The sequence below is a fragment of the Protomyctophum parallelum genome (genome assembly GCF_964188405.1).
Source record: "Protomyctophum parallelum genome assembly, chromosome: 14".
NCBI classification, from domain to species: Eukaryota; Metazoa; Chordata; class Actinopteri; order Myctophiformes; family Myctophidae; genus Protomyctophum; species Protomyctophum parallelum.
Window position 1 is genome coordinate 42426683 of NC_139709.1, and position 21293 is coordinate 42447975.

General features: G+C 39.8%; 4 protein-coding genes across 6 annotated transcripts; 3 read left to right on the forward strand and 1 right to left on the reverse strand.

Moving 5' to 3' along the window:
• Positions 1 to 14: 14 nt before the first annotated feature.
• Positions 15 to 6030, forward strand: tmem59 (transmembrane protein 59). The gene is made up of 8 exons (XM_083782100.1): positions 15 to 314; positions 587 to 692; positions 972 to 1066; positions 1170 to 1322; positions 2014 to 2086; positions 2451 to 2577; positions 3332 to 3449; positions 5207 to 6030. Exons 1-8 carry the CDS (start codon positions 159 to 161, stop codon positions 5357 to 5359), a joined length of 981 nt encoding a protein of 326 aa, XP_083638226.1. The 5' UTR covers positions 15 to 158; the 3' UTR covers positions 5360 to 6030.
• Positions 5368 to 8731, forward strand: LOC310871328 (low-density lipoprotein receptor class A domain-containing protein 1-like; the record flags this gene model as incomplete). The annotated part of the gene is made up of 4 exons (XM_083782814.1): positions 5368 to 5383; positions 7955 to 8092; positions 8206 to 8334; positions 8546 to 8731. The coding sequence occupies 4 exons, from the start codon at positions 5368 to 5370 to the stop codon at positions 8722 to 8724; spliced, it is 462 nt and encodes a 153-aa protein (XP_083638940.1). The 3' UTR covers positions 8725 to 8731.
• A 26-nt stretch (positions 8732 to 8757) lies between these two features.
• On the reverse strand, positions 8758 to 11981 carry lrrc42 (leucine rich repeat containing 42). Its single transcript, XM_083781066.1, has 7 exons — positions 11454 to 11981; positions 10919 to 11050; positions 10560 to 10684; positions 9733 to 9818; positions 9538 to 9651; positions 9346 to 9430; positions 8758 to 9226 (listed from the first exon to the last, which is right to left on the reverse strand). The coding sequence occupies exons 1-7, from the start codon at positions 11855 to 11857 to the stop codon at positions 8925 to 8927; spliced, it is 1248 nt and encodes a 415-aa protein (XP_083637192.1). The 5' UTR covers positions 11858 to 11981; the 3' UTR covers positions 8758 to 8924.
• yipf1 (Yip1 domain family, member 1) lies at positions 9187 to 20984 on the forward strand. 3 transcript variants are annotated; one of them, XM_083781917.1, is made up of 10 exons: positions 9187 to 9268; positions 12597 to 12742; positions 13019 to 13173; positions 13280 to 13360; positions 13674 to 13761; positions 15424 to 15540; positions 15636 to 15802; positions 15908 to 16090; positions 17783 to 17885; positions 20424 to 20984. In XM_083781917.1, the coding sequence occupies exons 2-9, from the start codon at positions 12709 to 12711 to the stop codon at positions 17855 to 17857; spliced, it is 900 nt and encodes a 299-aa protein (XP_083638043.1). In that variant the 5' UTR covers positions 9187 to 9268; positions 12597 to 12708; the 3' UTR covers positions 17858 to 17885; positions 20424 to 20984. The 3 variants fall into 3 exon arrangements, with proteins under 3 accessions (XP_083638043.1, XP_083638041.1, XP_083638042.1); XM_083781915.1 differs by lacking the exon at positions 9187 to 9268 and adding an exon at positions 12257 to 12323; XM_083781916.1 differs by lacking the exon at positions 9187 to 9268 and adding an exon at positions 12300 to 12361.
• Positions 20985 to 21293: the final 309 nt, after the last annotated feature.

Consider the following 21293-nt stretch of genomic DNA (forward strand, 5'->3'; position numbering starts at 1 on the left):
ACTGAAAATATAAATATAAACGTATTCTTCTCGGCTAGTTAACATAGCAACGCTGGCACAAATCTCGTGCTACTCAAATTCACGCGATATCAGCACCTAGCACGACGGAGGAGGAAGAAGGAGAAGAGTGTTGTTTGTTTAGATTTTAAAAAGACAAGATGGGGACTTATTCGTCCTTTTATTCTGTTTTGGGGCTTTCCGTCGTGCTCGCATGCACATTGGCGTCTTCCGACGTCTTTGACAGCGTTTTAGGAAGCACAGCATCGTGTCACAAGACATGTCAAATGACATACAGTTTGCACACTTATCCCCGGGTGAGTACTGACTGAGTATTCATTGTGCTGCTAGCTCTGGTCCATAGCTCTCTAATGCCTAGTTTGAGCTATGGACCAAAGCTATTGTGCTGCTAACCATGTTAACATCTGCTAGCGTAGCAAGTGGGCCTTTCAGTGCTTTCAGATAATCATCATGTAACGTTACCATAACGATTTGACAGACAATGTGTGTATATAGTAGAGAATAATACTGTGCTATTCTGCCGGGGGGCAAAGCGTTGAACTTGAACTGGTTTGTTTGTTTTGTTTAGGAGGAGGAACTGTATGCCTGTCAGAGAGGATGTCGTCTGTTTTCTATATGCCAGTTTGTTGGCGACAGCGAAGACCTGAATCAGACCAAATCTGAGTGTGAATCAAGTACGTTGAGAGATATGTGAGGGTTTTGCTGAAGAACTAATTGGTTTCCAGTCCGCCAAATGGTCACATTTATAATTGTATATAACTCCAGCATCTGTAAAGGGGAAATTGTTCTATTTGCTCAAATGTACAAGTCTACTCAGTCCCACACCCACTCAATTTCCCACACCACTGTTTCAATGAGTTAACTACAGTTAAGACTTCTATGCCAAGTCTGTCCTCCAATCTCCATAATCCTGTCTAACCATCTGTTACCATCTCTAAATGTACATACTGTAGCCTGCCGTGAAGCCTACACCCATTCAGATGAGCAATATGCATGTAACCTGGGCTGCCAGAGTCAGCTCCCAATTGCTGAGCAAAGGCAAGAGCAGGTACGAAAGGGCAGCAAACCACTTCAGTGCTTCTAGAAGACTGTTAGTTTGTCTGAGTGTACAAATGTGTCATCAAACCTACCTCACTTCTTTTGTTTCACAGTTGGTGGCCATGATGCCCAAGATTCACATGCTACAACCACTGACACTGGTTAGAGGGTTTTTGGATGATGTAATGAGCCAGGCCCACAACTTAATCACTTCCTCATGGACATTTTACCTTCAGGCTGATGATGGCAAGGTTGTCATTTTCCAGGTACTGTCTGTCATAGAGTAACGTAATAGTCATATTACCTGACAATTAATTAGAGTTGTTCCGATACTGATACCAGTACCGGAAATGCCTTCATACTGCCTATAATGCTGGGTCGGGTAACGCCGAGTTTGGCAGTTCGCAAGTGTATCCACGACCCAATGTCATGATGATAGCCCATTTAGGTTACACAGGCAAACAACATGTGCCGTGTGTAGCATACAGATACTAAACATAAAATGTAATGCACTATATATTTATGGGTAGCCGGGGTTTGACACTTGACACTAAGGTCTCAGAAGCACTTACCTGTCGGGCAAGTACAGGTCATGTTCTACTTGCCCAAAGGCCCGAAAAGTAAATCATCCATTATAAAATGATATGTTACGCTTGTAGAACAAATTCATGTTAATTCCAACCGATAACGCTGAGTGCGACAGTCACTCGATTGAGGGAAACTGCTAGTTGTAATCGTAAAAAAGGTAGCATTGTTCTTTATGAATAGCCAATAATATTTAATCTATAGAAGAAATGCAAGTGCTCGTCGCGCAACCGTTCGTGTGGACCCCTGGTAGGTACTCTGTACCACCCACAAGCAATTTCAAGTATCGGAAAGGAGAAAATTGTGTTTTAGATAGATAACAGCTAAGGTAACATGACAGTGAATCAAAATATTTTGTTTTCTGACCAACAGACTGAACCACAGATCCAGTTTATTCCCCAGTTTGAGCCGGAGAAAGAAGCCAAAGAACAACCACAGGAGACATGTATGCCCCTCTCATACTGTTAATAAACTAGGGCTGGACATTTACTTAAAAATATATAAACAACCAAAATTAACCAACCATCTTAATGTATAGATTCTTACAAAAATAGAGAAAATAGCACATCTACATGCTCACAACGTGCCGCATTGCAACGCGTTGTGAGCTTGTAGATCGTGTTTTTTTTTTCACTTAATTTTTTTAAATAATTATCCATTGATCGTTCGTAATTGAGGCAAAAGTTTGAAATAATCATGATTTGATTTGAAGGTTATTCATTTGTAATGAGCAGAAAGCACAATGCCTTCATTCAATGTGGAAAAAATAATTCACGACTTATTGGATTCCTCTCATATCTCGTTTAAAGTGCGCGGTTTGAGCAGCCCAATTTACAAAGACTACCAGCGCAGCTTCATCCAGGAGAGGGAGAGAGATATGTTTGCAGACCGCACCGTCAACTACGATGACTACAACATCTTCAGCTGTCTCTCAAGGTAACATAGCCCTATACAAAAACGTTGTCTAACTTGTATCTTATTAAAATCATGTAACCAGTTAATATTTTCAAAGGTATTAAGCGTAGGTCAGAACCATTTCCTCAATACATTTTGTCCTTTTGAGCATCAATGTTCTTTTACAGCAGTGCCTTCCTTCCAGGGGTCATCCATGTGTCCGTACATGGACAAAATGTGTCTGTGGCTCATAGACCATACTGAATGTCAGTCTCTGAGTTTTCTTCAGAATATGTATGACACTGATTTACTATGACAATATGTCACAATACATTAGGAGTCCACTAGGACAGTGGTTCTCAACATTCTTATTTTCAAGGACCCCTTATAACACGCTCAGAGTTATAAAGTAAAGTTCATTTCAGTTTATAGCTCTGTCTTTCTGATAATATCATCCGTTCATTTGTATGTCCATGGCAAAAGTAGACTTTTGACAAAAAAATATGCCACCACAACCAGCATGGCAATCACCCCTGCTTCCTTCATATGCAGTTACAACCCCCATTCTTCAAGACTCATTTGTGGAAAAAGACCATTGAATATCAAATAGTCTCCGATGACCCCATTTTTTAGGATATTTCCATTGGAAAAAAAGCCTAGTCTTATATTTTGGCCAATAGGGTATTTTCCTTCACACTTGAGTGGTGTCAACTTAAGTACAATCACAGTCTTATGTTCAGTCACTGAGCTGGTCCATTAACTGATTTATGTTTAATCCATTATCCTGTTTCCTTAGGAACCCCTGGCTCCCAGGTTGGATTCTAACCACAACTCTGATTCTATCTGTACTGGTGCTGATCTGGATCTGCTGTGCTACTGTGGCAACTGCTGTAGATCAATATGTACCCGCTGAGGTCAGTCTTTGGCCCAAACTGTACCAATGATTCATCAACTACTCGCAACCAAACGGTTGCGAGTAGTTGCGTGAAACCATTATCCCCAGTTGCTTTGGTCGCGGTTTGGGCTTTTCTTTTACACCCTCCAGCTCTTATTTGGTTTCCTAGCGCTTCTATTTTTTACATGAAAACTAAGGGCATGCAGTATTTATAACATATTATGCTGAAGCTGTGGGTTCAGTCTTGAACCATGATTAGTTGCTTGTAATATTGACCATCTAGGGATGTAGCTATCTTCTGCTTCACTCTGGATAAAAGCATTAGATACTGTTAGTGTACATTTAAAGTGTAGTCAGTGGCGCTTTACCTGTGTGTTTCTAATGTAGTGGATAGCCAGTTTCGAGATGAGTTTTATAATGTGTATTAAAAGTGACAGTGCAGAAGTATTTGTAACTTTGCTCTCTTCACACACTTACCTATCTTTCTCAGAGTGAAAATTGTTCACAAATAAGAGGGAGTAAAAGCCAGTTCGAACCCGGGCTCCCCCAGAGTTACTGTCGAAGTGTCCTTGAGCAAGACACTGAACCCCTAATTGCTCCCGATGTGCTAGTTGGTGCCTTGCATGGTTTCCACTGCGATCGGTGTATGAATGTGTGCGTGAATGGGTGAATGTAATGCACATGTAATGCACAATCTATGTAAAGCGCCTTGGTTATATAAATGCACCATTTACCATTTACCAATATACACTGACCGAACCGAATGAAAAGCCGGATTGTCCAAGTGTCTGAACATTTGTGACAACTACCATCATGTCATTGATTGCAACATAAAATGGTTGTGGCTTCTTTGGTAGCCTACGTTCAGCAGTTCATTGCACAGAATACCACGGCGTGATACAAAAAAATAATTACGTGCATGCATAGGTACGGTGCATGCACGTGCACGCTAGAACGCGCCCCCCTACATTCAAGACATAATTTAGTACCCAAATAAATCCATTGGTTACTTGCATAACAGGTTTTCTGGTGGTGAGCGTGCTGTCTGAGCCCGCCCCCTAGATTCACGACTTGTCAAGTACTCAAATCATTTGCATGGTTGCAACAGGTTTACCTGTTGTGTATGGCTATTGGCTACAGTACTCCTGCAGTGTTCTGTCTGCACGCAACAAGAATGTCTCGTCCACCAAGAAGAAAAGATTTGTCCAAAGCATTTTTAGTTTCGCTACTAGTAAAGAAGTTGTCTGATTATTTTAACTCTACTTTTGTGTTTGTGTCTAAATTAGTGCTATACCAATGTGTGTGTGTGGTTGTGTACACGGCACGCAGGCACTCGCGTTCATACTTAATTTCACCCCATAAGATGGTGACCCGGTCAACAAATTCTTGACACAAACTGAGAGTAGTGACCAAAAGACAACAAATTCGACTACAAATTCACACCCACAAATGAGACAGCACCACCACTTCTAACTCATACATTGCCTCTGATTGGTCTACCAAACGTTCCCTTCAGTTTTGTGACGCACGGTCACACACGGAAGCTTAGCAAGCTTCTGCTTCCGGCAAAAGCTTGCCTCCATGTTGCCTGCTCTCAAGAGACGCACGCCCCAGAGCCGAAGTAGGCGTCTACCTTTTTACCGTATGTCTATGTGGGGAGGAACCACTTCAACGTAGACTTGCTATATGGTATACAGGTTGTTGAGATTTTTATTTGGTGTCACTTTTGATAAAGATTCTATACCAATGGCTGTGTTTTCCTTTGATTGATTTCAGAAGCTGAGCATCTATGGTGACGTTGACTACATTAAGGATCAGAAGTTGACTCCATACCCAGCATCCTCCCTGGTGATCATCACTTCCTCAGGGCAGGAGGAAGAGGCTGGGCCCCTGCCTTCCAAAGTCAATCTGAACCAGTCTAACATTTAGGAGCCAATATGATTTTAAATGAGGGTAATTTCTTCCTAATAATAAAGTAAAATTGCTTGTTTCCCTTGGGCAAAATACCCTTGTATCTTGCTGTCTAAATGGGGTTAACTACTTTAAGCACATTTTCTATGACTGTTGTGTAATATCTTTCTTGCATTTGGAATTGAAGTGATGAGCAGGGTGTTTTTTCTGTATATTGGTATAATTGAGGCATTACACTAAAGTAATGGCGGTACAAGCCAAATAGCTTTTGGGGATTTTTTTCCTACTGTTTTCATTAGTACTCTGTTGATGTACTTATTTTATTGAATAATGCTTTGTTAAACTATTTGTGACTTGAAGTAAAGGTTTCAAGGAAAAGCTTAAACCTAGGGTGAAACTGATTGGTTTGAAGTAGATTATGCTTATAATTGCTGACTCTCCCTTTGCGGTCTCGTGTTTCGGATGCAGTGGATAGCCGGTTTCGAGATGAGTTGTATAATGATGCCGTTAATCTGTATTAAAAGTGACAGTGCATAAGTATTTGTAACTTCACTCTCTTCACACACCTATCTTTCTCAGAGTGAAAATTGTTCACAAATAAAAGAGGAAGTAAAAATCCACATTGATACTGTTCTTTTATCTTTTTCCTTATTTGTTTTAAACTAACCATTAAAGATGGAGTGCCACAATTTTTGTATTTTCCAGTTTTTCATGTGTTTGAGGTGACAGTACTTCATTAGACACCCTGGAGTCGTTTTTATGTGCAATGGTGTATAGAGCGTCGCAGTCCCTCCCCCTTTCAGAACAACGAGTGGCCCAGGAAATGTTTCTCCATTCATTTTCACCATAGGCGATTCCAAAAGTATTTATTTAAAGACTGTTACGCCGCGGACAAAGCCAACTCGGATCGTGACAAATCATGACAATGAACACAATGTTTTGGGCCGATAAAATCATTATAAAGAAGAAAATAAAGGCAGGAGACAACACTATTTGTTTTGTTTTTCTTCTTATAAATTATTTGATCGGCCCAAAACATTGTGTTCATTGTCATGATTTGTCACGATCCGAGTTGGATTTGTCTGCAGCATAACCGTCTTTAAATAAATACTTTTGGAATCGCCTATGGTGAAAATGAATGGAGAACCATTTCCTGGGCCACTCGTTGTTCTGAGGGGGAGGGACTGCGACGCTCTATTAACTTTGTATTTAGGGTTTCTTCCTGGAGGCTGAACCCTTGACAGTCAAACGGGCCAATGAAATAGACAGTATCATACTACAGCTGTGGGTGCGGTGGATCACCACCCACCAGGCAAACCTGGCATACTTAATGAACTGGTGGACGTGTCCACATAAAGCATGATTTTAACAAATGCTGTACACTTTTTGGAAAAAGTTCTTGCTCCTTATATTATAATACCTGATGATCATGTTTTAGGGTGGAAAGAAATCGTGGCACTCCATCTTTAAGGCTCTAAACAAATTCCTCCATGTTGGCTGTATAAATTGCAATCATGTAATAAGTCCAGTGATTTATAAGGTCAGAAGTGTTGTACATTAACTAACCTATTGCCTCTTTGCAATATAATGGTCAGACTATATTGGTTAATTTATGAGTGCTATCAATCCTTTTTCCATAAAAGTGACACCTACACAATCTGATGGTGAATGTACTGTAGTCAAGTGTAGGTATTGTTTGGATTTGGTGAGCAATGAATTTGGTCTGCATGTCTGAGCTGGCATCAGAAAAGGTGTAGTCCTCTGTTTAAACTGTAACCAAGTGATGACCACCAAGCCCTCTTGTCATACAAACAGCATATTTCACAGTGCTGTATAGCTGAAAAGCCAAGGTCATGAATTGGCAAATTCAATATGAAATCTAACAGGACCCATCCACAGGTAATGTAAAGTCAAATGCAATATGTGTGATGTTTACAGTATTGGGGTGTTATGTACATATTTTGTTTGATAGTACATGTAATGGTTCTTTTCCATGTCAGAGACATTTGGATGTTCATTCAATTGGAACAGCTACAACACTAGAAGATGGTAAGCGTATTGTTTAAAGTGATTCCAGTATCACTACAACTTTAGTTACTGTGGTTTTTAATCATACATTTTTATTATTTAACTGCCTACCCGAGACAACTATATCCCATACAGTAATCATGTTTCATCTCTACATTGATGTCATGTTCTTACATATTAAATTGTTACAACCAAAAACAGTGTTGAGACTTAAAGTAGGAATGACTGATATTGGTTCACAAACAAATAGCAAGTTTGGAATCACTGTACAATCCAAGATTTTATTTATTTTTATAAATATAATTCTGTGCCTGTGGTTAAGCTGGGTTAAAAGTACCTTCTTATTCCTAGACTGCTGTCTGGAATGCTGTGGGTGCCACTGTTGCAGCAGAAGGACCATCTGTGTTGCTAGTGTTGTGCTGTTATGTCTAGCATTAACTGTGATTGGTGTTGTACTTGCCTTGCTATTAGGCATTCCCAAACAACCACCTGGTAAGACACCATGATTTTTGAATATATTGAATATTCCATTTTTACTAAAACAAGTGTCAAAGGTGTAGCATTTATTTTTCATTAATTCTACAGTGAACCGTTTATGTAGAACAGAAAAGAATGGCACAGGCTTCCTTTGTGATGACAGAGTGACCTGCCTACCACCCTCAGACCTCTGTGATGGAGTCTTGAATTGTCTCAGTGGAGCTGATGAGGACAGCGCCATGTGCAGTAATGTACCATGACACAACTTACTTATTGTATTGTGAATAGAAGGGTATTGGAAAATGAAATGGGGGACAGGGCAAAATTCACAACTACCTTAAATGTGTTCATGTTTTTAGTTGATCTACCCATCCACCTTCCTGGCTATCTTGTCTTTCGATGTGGGAATCCATCCAACTGGATTTTCATTGATCAAAAATGCAACCACATCAATGACTGTGCGGATTGTTCAGATGAGATTGGAACATGTAAGTTTAACAAATGTAGGCTTTTTCTACAGAACAGCTGTAGGCCTATGCTATTTTCTGACAGTTAGCCAAACAAATCTCCTCTCCACAAAGCATAACATACCGTAATGTATGAATATTTGAATGTTAACTTAATTCCAGTTTAATTCAGTAGGGTGAGAGCACAAATGAGCCTACAAATCTGTTTATTCAACATATACATGATGAACTATGTGTAAACTGTGTGTCTTGTTAGATGCTGCCTGTCCGCTTTCCTGTAGCATGGGATGGTGGCCCTGCAGTTCTGTGGAATTCCAGTATTGTGACTGCATCCCACGCAGTTTGTGCCAAGATGGCCAACAGCACTGTCATGACTGGTCTGACGAGTACATCTGCACGAAGATAAGCTAGCTAGGCTGTGGCCCACAGAATATAAATATAGAAAGAAGATTTATACAAATTAAATGAATTTATTTGTAAGAAAGAAATAAAATTACCAAGAAAAAGTGTAGCAACTCTGCACACAACTTTAGAAATGGACCAGCTTCAGCTTAAATATTAAGTTCAGCATGCTTCCTGTTCTTCCTGTTCCAATATTACCACAACATGCTTCAATAGTTGTCCAGCAGGTCCATGTCCTCTGCTGTCAGAGTCGACGAAGAGAAACGCTTTGATGGAGGACTATGCTGTTGATTGTCATTGTTCTGTGATTCACGCTGCCTTTTTTTGACACCGTGTCTGGCAAGCTGTTTGTAAAACCTTGTTGTGCCAGACAGTTTAATCTCAGTCTTCGGATTGTTCTCTTGTGGTTTGCAGAATTGCAGTCTGTCCTGCTTGTCTTTTTCTTCCATCTGCTCCTGCGCCGCCAACGGCATTGCGTGCAAAACATCTCTGACAAATTTCTGCCTGCCAACTGGAAAATAAAGCATTTTAAAGACTATATCTGCTATATCTGGTGAGTGATGGTCATGCTGGATAGCAGTTAAGTTTATGGCTGCAATGTGAATGTCACAGAACGAAAAACACACTCACAAAAGTGAAGCGCTGATTTTCTGGATTCCCCAATCTCTCTCTGTTTTGGCATCTGTGTTGCATTTCTTTCCCATTGGTTTATAACCTGAAAATTAAATAAATATATATTTTAATATAGGATCTTGACTGAAATATTTATACACAAAGTCTAATACTGTATTTCTTCTAACAATCAACTTAAAAACATTTTACCTGTTCTGCCCAACCTTCCGTTTTACATTTTGAATGATCAAAAATCTCCAGTGGTTGCTCAGAACAAACAAGCCCCATTAGGTCCCATATGGTTGATTTTAGTGACGTGCCAAGCTGTAAAAATGAATGACATTTAAAATCTCAACACTGCTACATTATTGCAGGCAGCATAACATCACTGTAAAGTCAACTCACCCTCAACTTAGTCCCTGATAAATCAAGCTTCTCTACTTTTGGGAGGCAGGCAAGATATCCAATAGCCCTTTCAGAGATAGGATTGTCTGTGTAATAAAACAAAAGTAGAATTGATCAACAGTAAAACACATTCATTATATTTTGTAGCCGCAATTTGCAACTCTAGATTTTTTTTACAATGGGATGAATCTAGAGTTGCAATACCCTCCATTGACTCCCCACTCATCCGATTTGCTTTTGCGATCTGCTTGTATTAAACGACGTTAAACTCACCAACATTACAGCTCTAGGCCAAGCTTGAATTATCCTCTTTCAATCTGCCAAGCTTATGTTTCATAAAAATCCACTGTAGACATGTTATGTTTCTGTCAAGAAATTATCTGCAGGTGATTCTTTGAAGGTGAAGTGTTGGGAGTTTGGAAGCACTCGTTTTCATTAACGGGTCACGCTGCTGCCTCCTGCATTATGTGCAAATGCAAAACAGGTGGTACGCAGGGTCGTTCAGTGACTTACGACGAGTGCTTCCAAACTCCAACACTTGGAAAAAGAATCACTTGCACAGAATTTCTTGACAGAAAGTAGCTCATAACATGTCTACGGTGGATTTTTATGAAAAACAAGCTTGGCAGATTGAAAGAGAGATAATTCAAGCTTAGCCTAGAGCTGCAATGTTGGTGAGTTTAACGTCATTTAATACAAGCAGATCTCAAAAGCAAATTGGATGAGTCAATGGAGGGTATTGCAACTCTAGATTCATCCCAAAAAATCTAGAGTTACAAATTGCGGCAATATATTTTGATGAATCAGTGAAAGGGCCATTGACTCACGGGATAGATCCAGGACTTGTAGATGGCTCAGGCCCCTTTTCATCATAATCCTGATGGGTGCAGTCAATGTTTGTAGGCCAACATCTGACATATTGTTCCCTCCGATGAAGAGCTGAACCAGACTACTGCAGAGAAGATTAAATCAGACAACATGTACATCATCCATTGTTTATATTGTTTTCTATATAATTTATCCATGAAAAGGAAAAAGATACGCCCACATACTGATTATCTTCTCTGTACATGAGTTCATTCTTTAATAAAGGCAACGTTTTGGTCCCTCCCAGACCTTCCTCAGGCATCTATATAATTTATCCAACATTTTTAAACAAAGTATTAAGTATGGAATTATTTATTACCTGGCCAATGACCCAGATGTGAGATGCTGGAAAATGTCATGATTGTCTCCTAGTCCACAGCCAAAGAGATCCAGGGACTTCAAACTATGAAACGTTTTGATCTCATCCATCCTTTCTGACAGGAGAGCAAACCTACAAAATAAACCATATGTCCATGCTGCTCAATGATAACTATGATAACTGTAGTGACCAGATGGAAACAGTTTGTAGAATTTACAGTACATTTTAAGCACAAACTCAATACAAAGACTGTCAACTGTGAGTGGACGACCCAATTAAGCATTACACTTGTTTACAACAGGGTCCACATTGTTCAATTCATCAAAACATTTAAAGACATACAAACATTTAGAGACATACAAATAGACATTTCTATGTAGCTAAAGAACAGAACAGGAATTCATCATATGGGAAGCAAAAAAGGGAAAAGATACAATATACAGTGAGGGAAAATGGGGGGGGGGGGGGTGGGGAGGAATATGGTGACATTGGATGGTTATTTACAATGGAGGCGCTACAACACAGCGTACCCTACCTGTTTCGCAGACAAAGGGATCCAAGTATCATGTCCCCATATGCATCACTGAATAACTGCAGGGCCCTAGGGGCCGTGTCTGGTTCCAAAAACACATGTTTCTCTTCAGATGCTGCAAACAGCTTCTCTCCTATTTGGTCAGGGAAGCCAACCAGAGACTCCACACAGTGGATGTTGTCAGCTATGAACGTCATGCTGATATCAAAGAGGGATTTGGTCGAGTATCTTAGACTTCCCTCTGCATTGTACGTGAACACGAAGTGTTCTTTCTTTAGCACTAGAGGTTTTGCCCCATTGCGTGATGATGACACCGACTTTGTCTCCTTCAGTACTATGCCTTTGACGAGACGGAGTTTTCCTCTCTCGCGGACATAAACCGTACTGTCAGCACCAGGATCACACATTTCGACTGCAAAACGAGGTTCTGCAAGAGGGAACCAAACGGAAACGCGATTTATATGAAACGAGTCTGCCCGATTTGTTTTTATTTAGTTTTGTTGTAGCCGCCGTCTGACGGTAACTTCCATGTGTAAATATCTTACCGGACGTTACGTAGAGTTTCTTGTCGTTAGCCTCTTTGCTCTGATATCAAAATAAAGATGAAAGTTGGGGTGCAGTAAATGTATTCTGATGCAATTGTTTATTTTAGCTACAACAATATCAAAACATTAAACGTGCATAAATACACATGTGAAAATATATTTGCCCAGACAGCATTATTTCAAATCACATTAATTTAATAATAATATTCTGAACTCTTACTTTGAAAATAACATAAGAACGCTATTGTTATGTTGTCCTCAATGTCCTGGTCTGACTGCAGCTATACCCCAGAGGAGTGACATGATTTTTGGGACCAAACAGAACAACGTACGTGTTTTTATGAATATATAAATGATGCATTACATGTACGTATTATTTTATATAAGATTAAGCTACTCATCCAGTACTCCCTTAGCATTAGCGATAGCATGGTACTGTCAAAACAAAACGACGTGGCACTGGCATTGTGTACTCAGCTGAGCTAACGTTATAGCTAACTTTTGCATACTATGCTTCACTGAATCTGTATGTATGTACATGTTTTGCTCGAAAACGGGGAATGCTTAATATAGCGTCTAATATGTTTTATGCTTTCCACAGGCTCAGCTGACTTAGCAACAAGTGGTGGTTGCTAACCTAAACTTCATGACAAGTTGTGGCTAAGCTTTCCTTGAGATCATAATCTTCGGGATCTTAAAGAAAATCCTTCTAAATGGCGTCCTTAGACGATCATTTTCAATTTAAAGGTGTGGTTACATTTCAGTTTGCTCTCTATAATTACAGTACATAGTTGAACTTCTCTGATTATTAGTCGTATGATATGGGCCGTTAAAGTTATGACTCAACATCCAACGACGTCATTGCATGCTCTGCATTTATAGTAATACTTTTTAGTAATTAGTACGGTAACATTAATATTATATCAAATAATGACGTTACCTAGTAACATTACTTTATTTCTCAAAGTTTTTTTTGTTTTGTTTTTTAACAAATTAAAGACCTGCATATTTCTTTCTTGTAAGACTTTGAGGAGGCAGACAATCTGCTGGGAGGCAACAGAAATGACATCACCATCAGCATGGAAGATGAGGATGTCCACACACACAAACACAGCAGACTAGCTGGGATGACTGCAGAGGACAGTGAGGACACACTTGCTGATGACGACAAGGCAGAGGTATAGGGAGTAGGGACACGGGAAGGCATTAGTAGTAATAGTGCAAATGTTACAGGCATCTAACATCAATATAACCAACACATTTCTGTTTAAACTTTCTTTGTAGCTACTCGGTGGACAAAAGAAAAGTGCCCCTTTCTGGACGTTTGAATACTACCAAACATTCTTTGACGTTGAGACACATCAGGTAGTCTGTCATATTAATTTATGAATCGAACCAAAATATAAATTATCACAAGTATCCTAAATTAGACCAGCTATTAGGGTTGAATGATTTGCGAACTATTACGAATGGGGTTTGATAGTCAAGCTTCCACTCTGTTTACAATACAACTATCAAAACATACTTTCTAAAGTACGATACCAGTGTTATAGCATGTTTAATCCATTTTCTGACTGACCTACAACACTATTTTGTAAATTGCTTGCATCATTATGATTATTTTTCAATGAATTGTTGAGCCCTATCAATGCCCTGTCAATGCTAACATATCATTCAGGTGAAGGATAGAATCATTGGATCGGTACTGCCATGGCCCGGAAAGAACTTTATTCATCTCTACATTCGCAGAAACCCAGATCTCTATGGTTCGTAACAATAATCATCATCTCATTTTCACACACACACGCACATACTGCTTTCCTTATCAGGCTCAAGAGCAGGCTCTAGTGTCTTTGGTGACTACTCTACACAAGTAAGGTGCACAGGGCATTCCTTGTAATCTTGTGTTGCAAAATGTGTAAACATTCCCTCACAGGAGCCAGTTCTAAATACCCCACTCCCATCCAGCATCACATTGGCCTAAGGTAGTCCATTACTGAACCCAGAAAGCTTGCTTCCTGGGTTCCTGGTTCATTTCTTTCTAAAAAAGAGATTTCTTACTACTACTTTTTACTACTAGGAATTATCATAGGAAATTATGTAAAAATAATAATTACTAGAAAATTCGCAATTTAAAAAAATTGCAGAGTGTGGTTGCCGCAGTGGCTTACATATGCAAATGGAATTGCTTTTATAACTTGGTTGGTTGAACCACCCCAGACATCTGATTCAAATTTGGGATGGATTAGACATTCCGTTCGTGATTTGTGGCATTTTTTGTAAAATGGGCCCCTCCCACTAACTTCGGACGACGATTACGGCCGAACGATACGCACTATCGAAGTTCCGCCGTTCGAGTTTTCATCGGAAAGGTCCAGAGATCACGTGTACAGATGTTTGTGAGATTTGGAGAAAATACATTTTGCGAAAAGCAAAAAGTGTGTTTTGGACAAAATTCAAAATGGCCGAAAATCTATCATGGCGGAAATGGGCGTGGCCTATATGGGGAGATGCGTCATGACCCAAGGAATCCAGGGAATTCTATTTTTTTTCTTTTTTTTACGACCTACGGTTCAAGAGTTATAAGCCAAAACGTAAAGTTATAGCGCCACCATGAGGCCGACCGATAAAATTATAAACTTATAGGTTAAATAATTTTAGTGATAAGTATGAATTTTTCCTCCAAGTTTTGTAACTAAAGTGCCTACAGTCTCTGAGGAAAAAATACTTGAGTGTGAATTTCTGCATTTTCCCATTCATGTCAATGGGAAATTTTAATTCACTAATAAATTCTTAGCAAAACACAAGCACACAATTCCCGTCAATTTGCGTACAGTCAAAACTGTGGGACAAGTAGTGCGCCAAACTTTGTCTTACTCCAGTTGTGGAATAATAAAGTGTTACAATTACTAGAGTCTGGAACCACACTAATAATATATTAATAATTTACATTTGGGGGATATCTTTCACAATAATAAATAAAACATTCTAATGATCACAAAAAACATATATTACAGTTATTTTACTTACTTTTATCAGGGTTAAAGGTCAAAGGTCATAGGTTCAAAATGTCAGCCTCTTATTTATATGCAAATATCATGACCAATGGCATTGCAATGAACATCAATGATGACGTTTAGGTGAAAAAAGAACATAAAAAATAAATTAATTAAAATATGTTGTATTATTGCGACGCTGGGTGTTACAGGGATATGTCATAATTTGTCATATACATGACTTGCATGTCATACAGCTGGTGGCCCCTAGAGGCTGTGCAACTCTTTACACCCAACTGGATAAGAGGTTTGAACCCACTGACCCAGGCCAGAGTCATTACTATAGGTATCCTTAGGATTGTATATTATGTATCCTCAATCCTATCATGTTCCTCTTGCCCTTTTTGTAATGCTTTATTCCTGTTATTTTAGGTCCATTTTGGATTTGTGCTACCCTTGTGTTCGCCATTGCCATCAGTGGAAACATATCAAACTTCCTTGTGCATCTTGGCAAACCAAAGCACAAATATGTGCCTGAATTTAAAAAAGGTTTGTTTTATTTTCTTTGCCATTCATGAACAGAGAGAATATTAATTTTAATTCTAAACATGGAAGTCACTTTATTTTTCTCTGCGTTTTTCCAGTGACCATGGCTGCAACAGCGATCTATAGCTATGCTTGGCTGGTGCCTCTTGCCCTCTGGGGTGTCCTGTTGTGGCGAAATAACAAGGTCATGAACCTGGTGTCGTATTCCTTTATGGAGATTGTCTGTGCCTACGGATATTCCCTTTCCATTTACATTCCTGCAGTGGTAGGTGGTCAGAATTACGCAGAACTACTTGAAAATGAGTTGGACCTTCATGTGCAAATTTGCCTGTGGTTGAAATGATTCCATGTACAATTTCCCTGTTTGTAGGTGCTGTGGATCATCCCAGCTGAACCACTGAGGTGGTGCACCATCGCTGTGGCGCTCTGTCTCTCTGGCTCAGTGCTGGTGTTGACTTTCTGGCCAGCGGTCAGGGACGACCACCCCAGGGTTGCCATAGCAATCATGGCATCCATTGTGGCTTTCAATATCCTCCTGGCTGTGGGATGTAAGGTAATCGCACATGTTCGAACAGTGTCCCGCTACAGTTGCGGTGCTGATTTCACATAATTTTTCACATGACGTAGACCCTGCACTTTAGCCATATAGAAGGTAAAGTTTTGGAGAAACGAGATACAGCAATCAGTGGTGAACCATACCTTTACTGACCCAGTTTCGCGGAAATGGTTGCACCAATCTCATTTACCCTCAATCACCCCTTTAACTTAGCCCCGTTTGGAAAAATATTGGTCACCGTTCGCTGGTGTTGCACTCTACGATTGGATCTACCTTTTAACTTGGCTATCTGTCTTTGTTTGTTTGAACAGCAGTGGAGTAATGCGAGTGAAACAGCCTGGCTCTACTTTGTAGCGACTGATTGCTTGGTTATTTAGCTAAACGTCTAATTTAACCTGTTGTGGTTTGCTTAGCAACATAGCCTTGTTAGACAGTGCGGCCAGCTCTCTACCAAGAGACAAAAACTAAAGTGTCACAAAGCCTCAAACAAGCAGAGTGCATCTCATTATTCACCTGAGCCATAGCATATTCTGATTTATTATCGTTTACTGACTTATTTCTTAATTATACTAACCTGACATACTAGAAGGGGTATGATATTTCTTTCAATGAAATCTAATGAGAGGTATGTCTGATTGAAGGACATTTAATGACAAATGAAATTAATATTTTATTATTCAGATTGGATTGAAAATGATGATCTATCATGTTAAATGTTTTACTACAACAACAATCCCACCCCCATAGTAGAGATTCATAGAATAAATAAATGAATAAAAATAGCACAACACAAAACATCAAAATGTACATCACAGAATATTAACATTGACTGCCAAGAATGGCTGTTTCAAATGACCAGAACTACTTAATATTCACCAAAACAATCACGTTTTCAGGTCATGTCTAGGTTCATGTCCAGGTTCATGAGAATAGGGTGTGGACGTGGTGGGTGTGGGGTAAACAGTCCTGTTCACAATATCTGAGCTGAAGAGAACAGCGTAGCAAAACAAATTAATTGTTCAAACTTCAAAGGATTAAATTAATTCACATTGTCATGCTGAAACATATCTGTCCAAATGTACTGTGGATGTGCCTCTTATGTCATCTCTTATTGCCCCAGGCATGGGTCGATCTGTATATCATGTGATCAATCTTAACTTAATTTATCCTAATTTCATGCCAGATATTAGATGTATGATTTATCATCCAATTTGATGATGCATTTCGCATAGTGGTATTAGTATTCTATCATTAGTATATCATCTGTTTGCTTTTTATTGATCAAGTCAAGGATGTATGGTCACCACACAAACCGGTTTTCCACCAGGGTGCCATGTACTGTATATATCTCTATCTGTGTACAGTATATGGAATGATTATTAGTCGGTGTCACGTTTGCAACCAACTCATGCCCCGGACCTTTAAAGGTCGTTAAGCATATTCCGTGCGTAAACTCAATCGGTCAGGACTGTAGAGGAGAGGCATCAGATGTCTAATTACTGTTTCATGTAATTAGTCTCTGAAGCTTGTAACAAGCTTAATTTGAATGTGAATGGGTACAATTGGAATCAAATGGACCCTTACGTAGGACACATTCTGTGTAACTGTCTACCGTTTGGATTCACTTCACTCATATGAGCTCATGTTTCGTCAATCTCTTTTTTTTCCCTTTTCTTCTTTCCTATCCAGGCTTATTTCTTCAGCAGACCAGAACCGGTTACGCAGGGTGATGTTACAACTCCAGCGATCAAGGCACCATCATAAAGTCCCTGCTCTCGTTCATTGTTTAAAGGTGAATAGCAGTGTCATAGAATACGTTCTGTTTCATAGAACCATCCCTCAACCATTGTATTGTAAGCCCATTTTCTCCTACACACAATTCTTTTATACATTAAAGGGACATTTCACAGCTAGAAGAAACTCCAGTTACAATTTGAAATTTGCACTCTATGTCCAGAAAACAAATGAAGTCTGTGTGTTTGAAATACTAAAATATCTAAAACCACGTATGCTTACCTTCACCCTACAAAAGGAATCTTTAGTGTACGTTATACAGTATCCATTGCCACTGCACAAACTGAACTGTTTTAAATAGACGCTCGTTCACATACATTTCATTACACTTTAATTTATTATGCAAATTATTGATTCTTATTCTTCTGATTAGGATTAGACTTTTTAAATCTACTAGGAAGGCTGAGTCCGAAACGCGCCAAATTCTCAATAAATAAGAATGTAAATGAGCCAGTCTTGGTTGCTAAACAGTGAGGTGATGGATAATTGGGGTAAGTTGGTGGATCATCTACAACCAAGTCAGGGGGATGAGGTGCATCATTGCATGCTCTGATCCAGCAGTTTCCTGATGTGTTTACCGATACTCCTGGTTTGACCTCGGGGGTTAAACATGATATAGAAATAGGGGATGCATTGCCTGTCAAGGTTCAATCCTTCTTAGGTTCAATCCTAAGAAGATGGCTGCAGTTAGAGAAGAAATAAAATGCATGCTAGAGCATGATATTATTGAACCTAGCAGTAGTGATTGGAGCTCTCCCGTGGTACTCGTTCCAAAACCTGACGGGAGTATTAGGATGTGTGTTGATTCTCGCAAAGTAAATGCAGTGTCTAAAGCAGATTCATTTCCTCTTCCCCCGAATTGAGGACTGCATTGATAGGTTTGGCTCTGTCTAAGTTTGACTTGTTGAAAGGATATTGGCAGGTGCCTTTGACAGAACGGGCCAAAGAGATTTCAGCATTTGTGACTCCCGATAGCCTATATCAATTTCGGGTCCTGCCGTTTGGTTTGAGAAACGCTCCGGCCTGTTTTCAGCGTCTGATGAGCCAGGTCACCAGAGGGCTGATGAACTGTGTTAGTGTGTAACATACATCGATGTGGTTTTGTACCATGATACGTGGGACGAACATGTAAATGAAGTAGCCTTGCCGAGCCATGAGGCCCATAGGGCAGGAGCCTATCTCCTGTTTCTGTAGCGTGAGGCAGCTTGATGTACACCTGGCGCCAGGGGACTGGCGTCCCCTGGACATGACGCCAGTATGTCGCAGGGACTTAACCCCAATCCAACCCTTGATGCTGAGTGTCAAGCAGGGAGGCATTGGGTCCCATTTTTCTTTGGTATGACCCGGCCGGGGATCGAACCCCAACCTCCCAGTCTCAGGGCGGACACAAGGCAACTGAGCTGGGACGAACATGTAGCTCAGATAAGAGATAAGAGTGAGATTGGCCAGGCCCAAGTGACTTATTTGGGGCACGTGGTAGGTCGTGGCCAGGTCCACCCACGTGCTGCTAAGGTACACGCCATTACTGATCTTCCTGTACCTCAGACTTTTAGAGAAAGTTTGTTCGTAATTTTGTAATTTTGCGGCAATTACAGAACCACTTACAAATCTCTTGAAGAAAACGGTGAAATATACTTGGAACGAGAAGTGTCAAATAGCATTCGAGCAGGTAAAGACCATCTTATCAGCCTGTGTTAGCTGCACCTGATTTTGGGAAACCATTTAAGCTGGCGGTAGATGCATGTGATGTGGGAATCGGAGGGGTGCTCATGCAGGAGGACAGTGATGGCATGGATAGACCAGTGACTTACCGTACTATTCAAAAAATCTGAATCGACACCAAATGTTCTATTCAACTATAGAAAAGGAAGGGTTGGCCTTGGTGTTGCAGCATTTTGAGATCTATGTGACAAATGGTTGTGGGGAGGTGGTGGTGTATACTGACCACAACCCTCTGGTTTTTATTGAGAAGTTTAAGACCAAGAACCAGATGCTCTTCCGATGGGGCCTGGTACTGCAGCAATACAATCTGAGCATACAACATTACGACACACGCACTCTCACACGCACACACGTCCATCCACGTCTTTTAGGTCAGGGTAGCTCCTATATATCTGTTATTTAGCGAGCCATAGGAGCAACCCGTGACCCTTTTATTTTGGAGTGCTGCTTTTTCCACTTTGGTGGTATTAGAAGTATAACCAACTTAATCATAGCTGAGCACCCACTGCCTAAACAAAAAGGCATATATGATTAGAATATAGTATACTTCTTCATATTTACACATACATTCTCTTTTTTCGGACCCGTGACACACTGTCAGCCTAGGTGCCCCAACGTCTATGCCAGCCGCCCGGGCCTACAAATACATTCTCAATCAATTGTAGCCACATATTGGTATCTTTTAATGTTTGAATGTCTACAAGGGACATTATCTGGGCTTGTTTTCCGGTGTGTTGTCAAACACGTGATACCAGACTTCCTGTACACGATTCTGTCTTCCCCACATCAAGTGTGATTTGTTTTTGAATTGCAGGTTCTCCCGTTGCCTTATTAGAGGGAATCAGGTTGCCGTAAATGGTGAAGTCATGGGTCGTCTGGATTTCACCTAATGCTTGCCTATTCTGTCTTAAGCCATTAAGACCCAATCCGCAAATGAACACTCTTGGAATGGGTTCTAAACTTCTTTAATGATACAGAATGGTGTTACCTCTGCTTACTGTTTCTGGTTATGAAGGCATTTTGTATATATACGATTTCATATAGTTTAATGGGATGTCCATACATTCTTTGTACTTTATGTAAGTATGAGCTGCAAGAATTCCACTTTTGTTAGTTTGTAAATGTCGGGTGTAATACAAGCACAAACAATAACTGCATTTTATCTTGATTAGATGTGCCCTAATTTTAATGCCAAAGTTCTAATTCATGCTAATTTCACATGGGATGTGTAATTTGTGTAACTATCTCTTAAGAATGTTGTCTTATTGTGAGACATTGTATTTGACTGCAATCAAAGTGTGTTTTTCTTCTAATAATGTATCTGTTCATAAGTGTTTGGGGATGGGAAATAAAACACATAAAATTAAACATTCAATGTGTATTTGAATGTTACTTTTCTATCACACAAAATGAAATATATTTATCAAAATATTAATTATTGAAATAACATGAATATTGTTGCTGTCAGGAGGAAACCACCTAACTCCATTTTTTTAGGTTTTTGATTTGAAAAATCACACCTGTGTGAAGTGAGGGGTGCTCTTATCATCATCACATTCTGGCCAATCACAATTTTCTGTCCTCACTTTTTATCCTCAATATGTACATTGCTCAGCCAATCAAATCATGGCTATGTGGTGCTCAGCCAATCAAATCATCGCTATGGGGTACGCACAGCAAGCTG

What these genes read in the sequence shown, in the direction of transcription:
- tmem59 (XM_083782100.1), top strand. Translation starts at nt 159, where the DNA reads ATGGGGACTTATTCGTCCTTTTATTCTGTTTTGGGGCTTTCCGTCGTG. An exon ending in AGAACAACCACAGGAGACAT is followed by an intron (nt 2,087 to 2,450) that starts GTATGCCCCTCT and finishes TCTCGTTTAAAG; the next exon opens with TGCGCGGTTTGAGCAGCCCA. An exon ending in ATCTTCAGCTGTCTCTCAAG is followed by an intron (nt 2,578 to 3,331) that starts GTAACATAGCCC and finishes CTGTTTCCTTAG; the next exon opens with GAACCCCTGGCTCCCAGGTT.
- lrrc42 (XM_083781066.1), bottom strand. Translation starts at nt 11,857, where the DNA reads ATGTGTGATCCTGGTGCTGACAGTACGGTTTATGTCCGCGAGAGAGGA. An exon ending in ACAAGTCCTGGATCTATCCC is followed by an intron (nt 9,819 to 10,559) that starts GTGAGTCAATGG and finishes TTTATTACACAG; the next exon opens with ACAATCCTATCTCTGAAAGG. An exon ending in CGGAAGGTTGGGCAGAACAG is followed by an intron (nt 9,431 to 9,537) that starts GTAAAATGTTTT and finishes TTTAATTTTCAG; the next exon opens with GTTATAAACCAATGGGAAAG.
- yipf1 (XM_083781917.1), top strand. Translation starts at nt 12,709, where the DNA reads ATGGCGTCCTTAGACGATCATTTTCAATTTAAAG. An exon ending in CGATCATTTTCAATTTAAAG is followed by an intron (nt 12,743 to 13,018) that starts GTGTGGTTACAT and finishes CTTTCTTGTAAG; the next exon opens with ACTTTGAGGAGGCAGACAAT. An exon ending in CCATTTACATTCCTGCAGTG is followed by an intron (nt 15,803 to 15,907) that starts GTAGGTGGTCAG and finishes CCCTGTTTGTAG; the next exon opens with GTGCTGTGGATCATCCCAGC.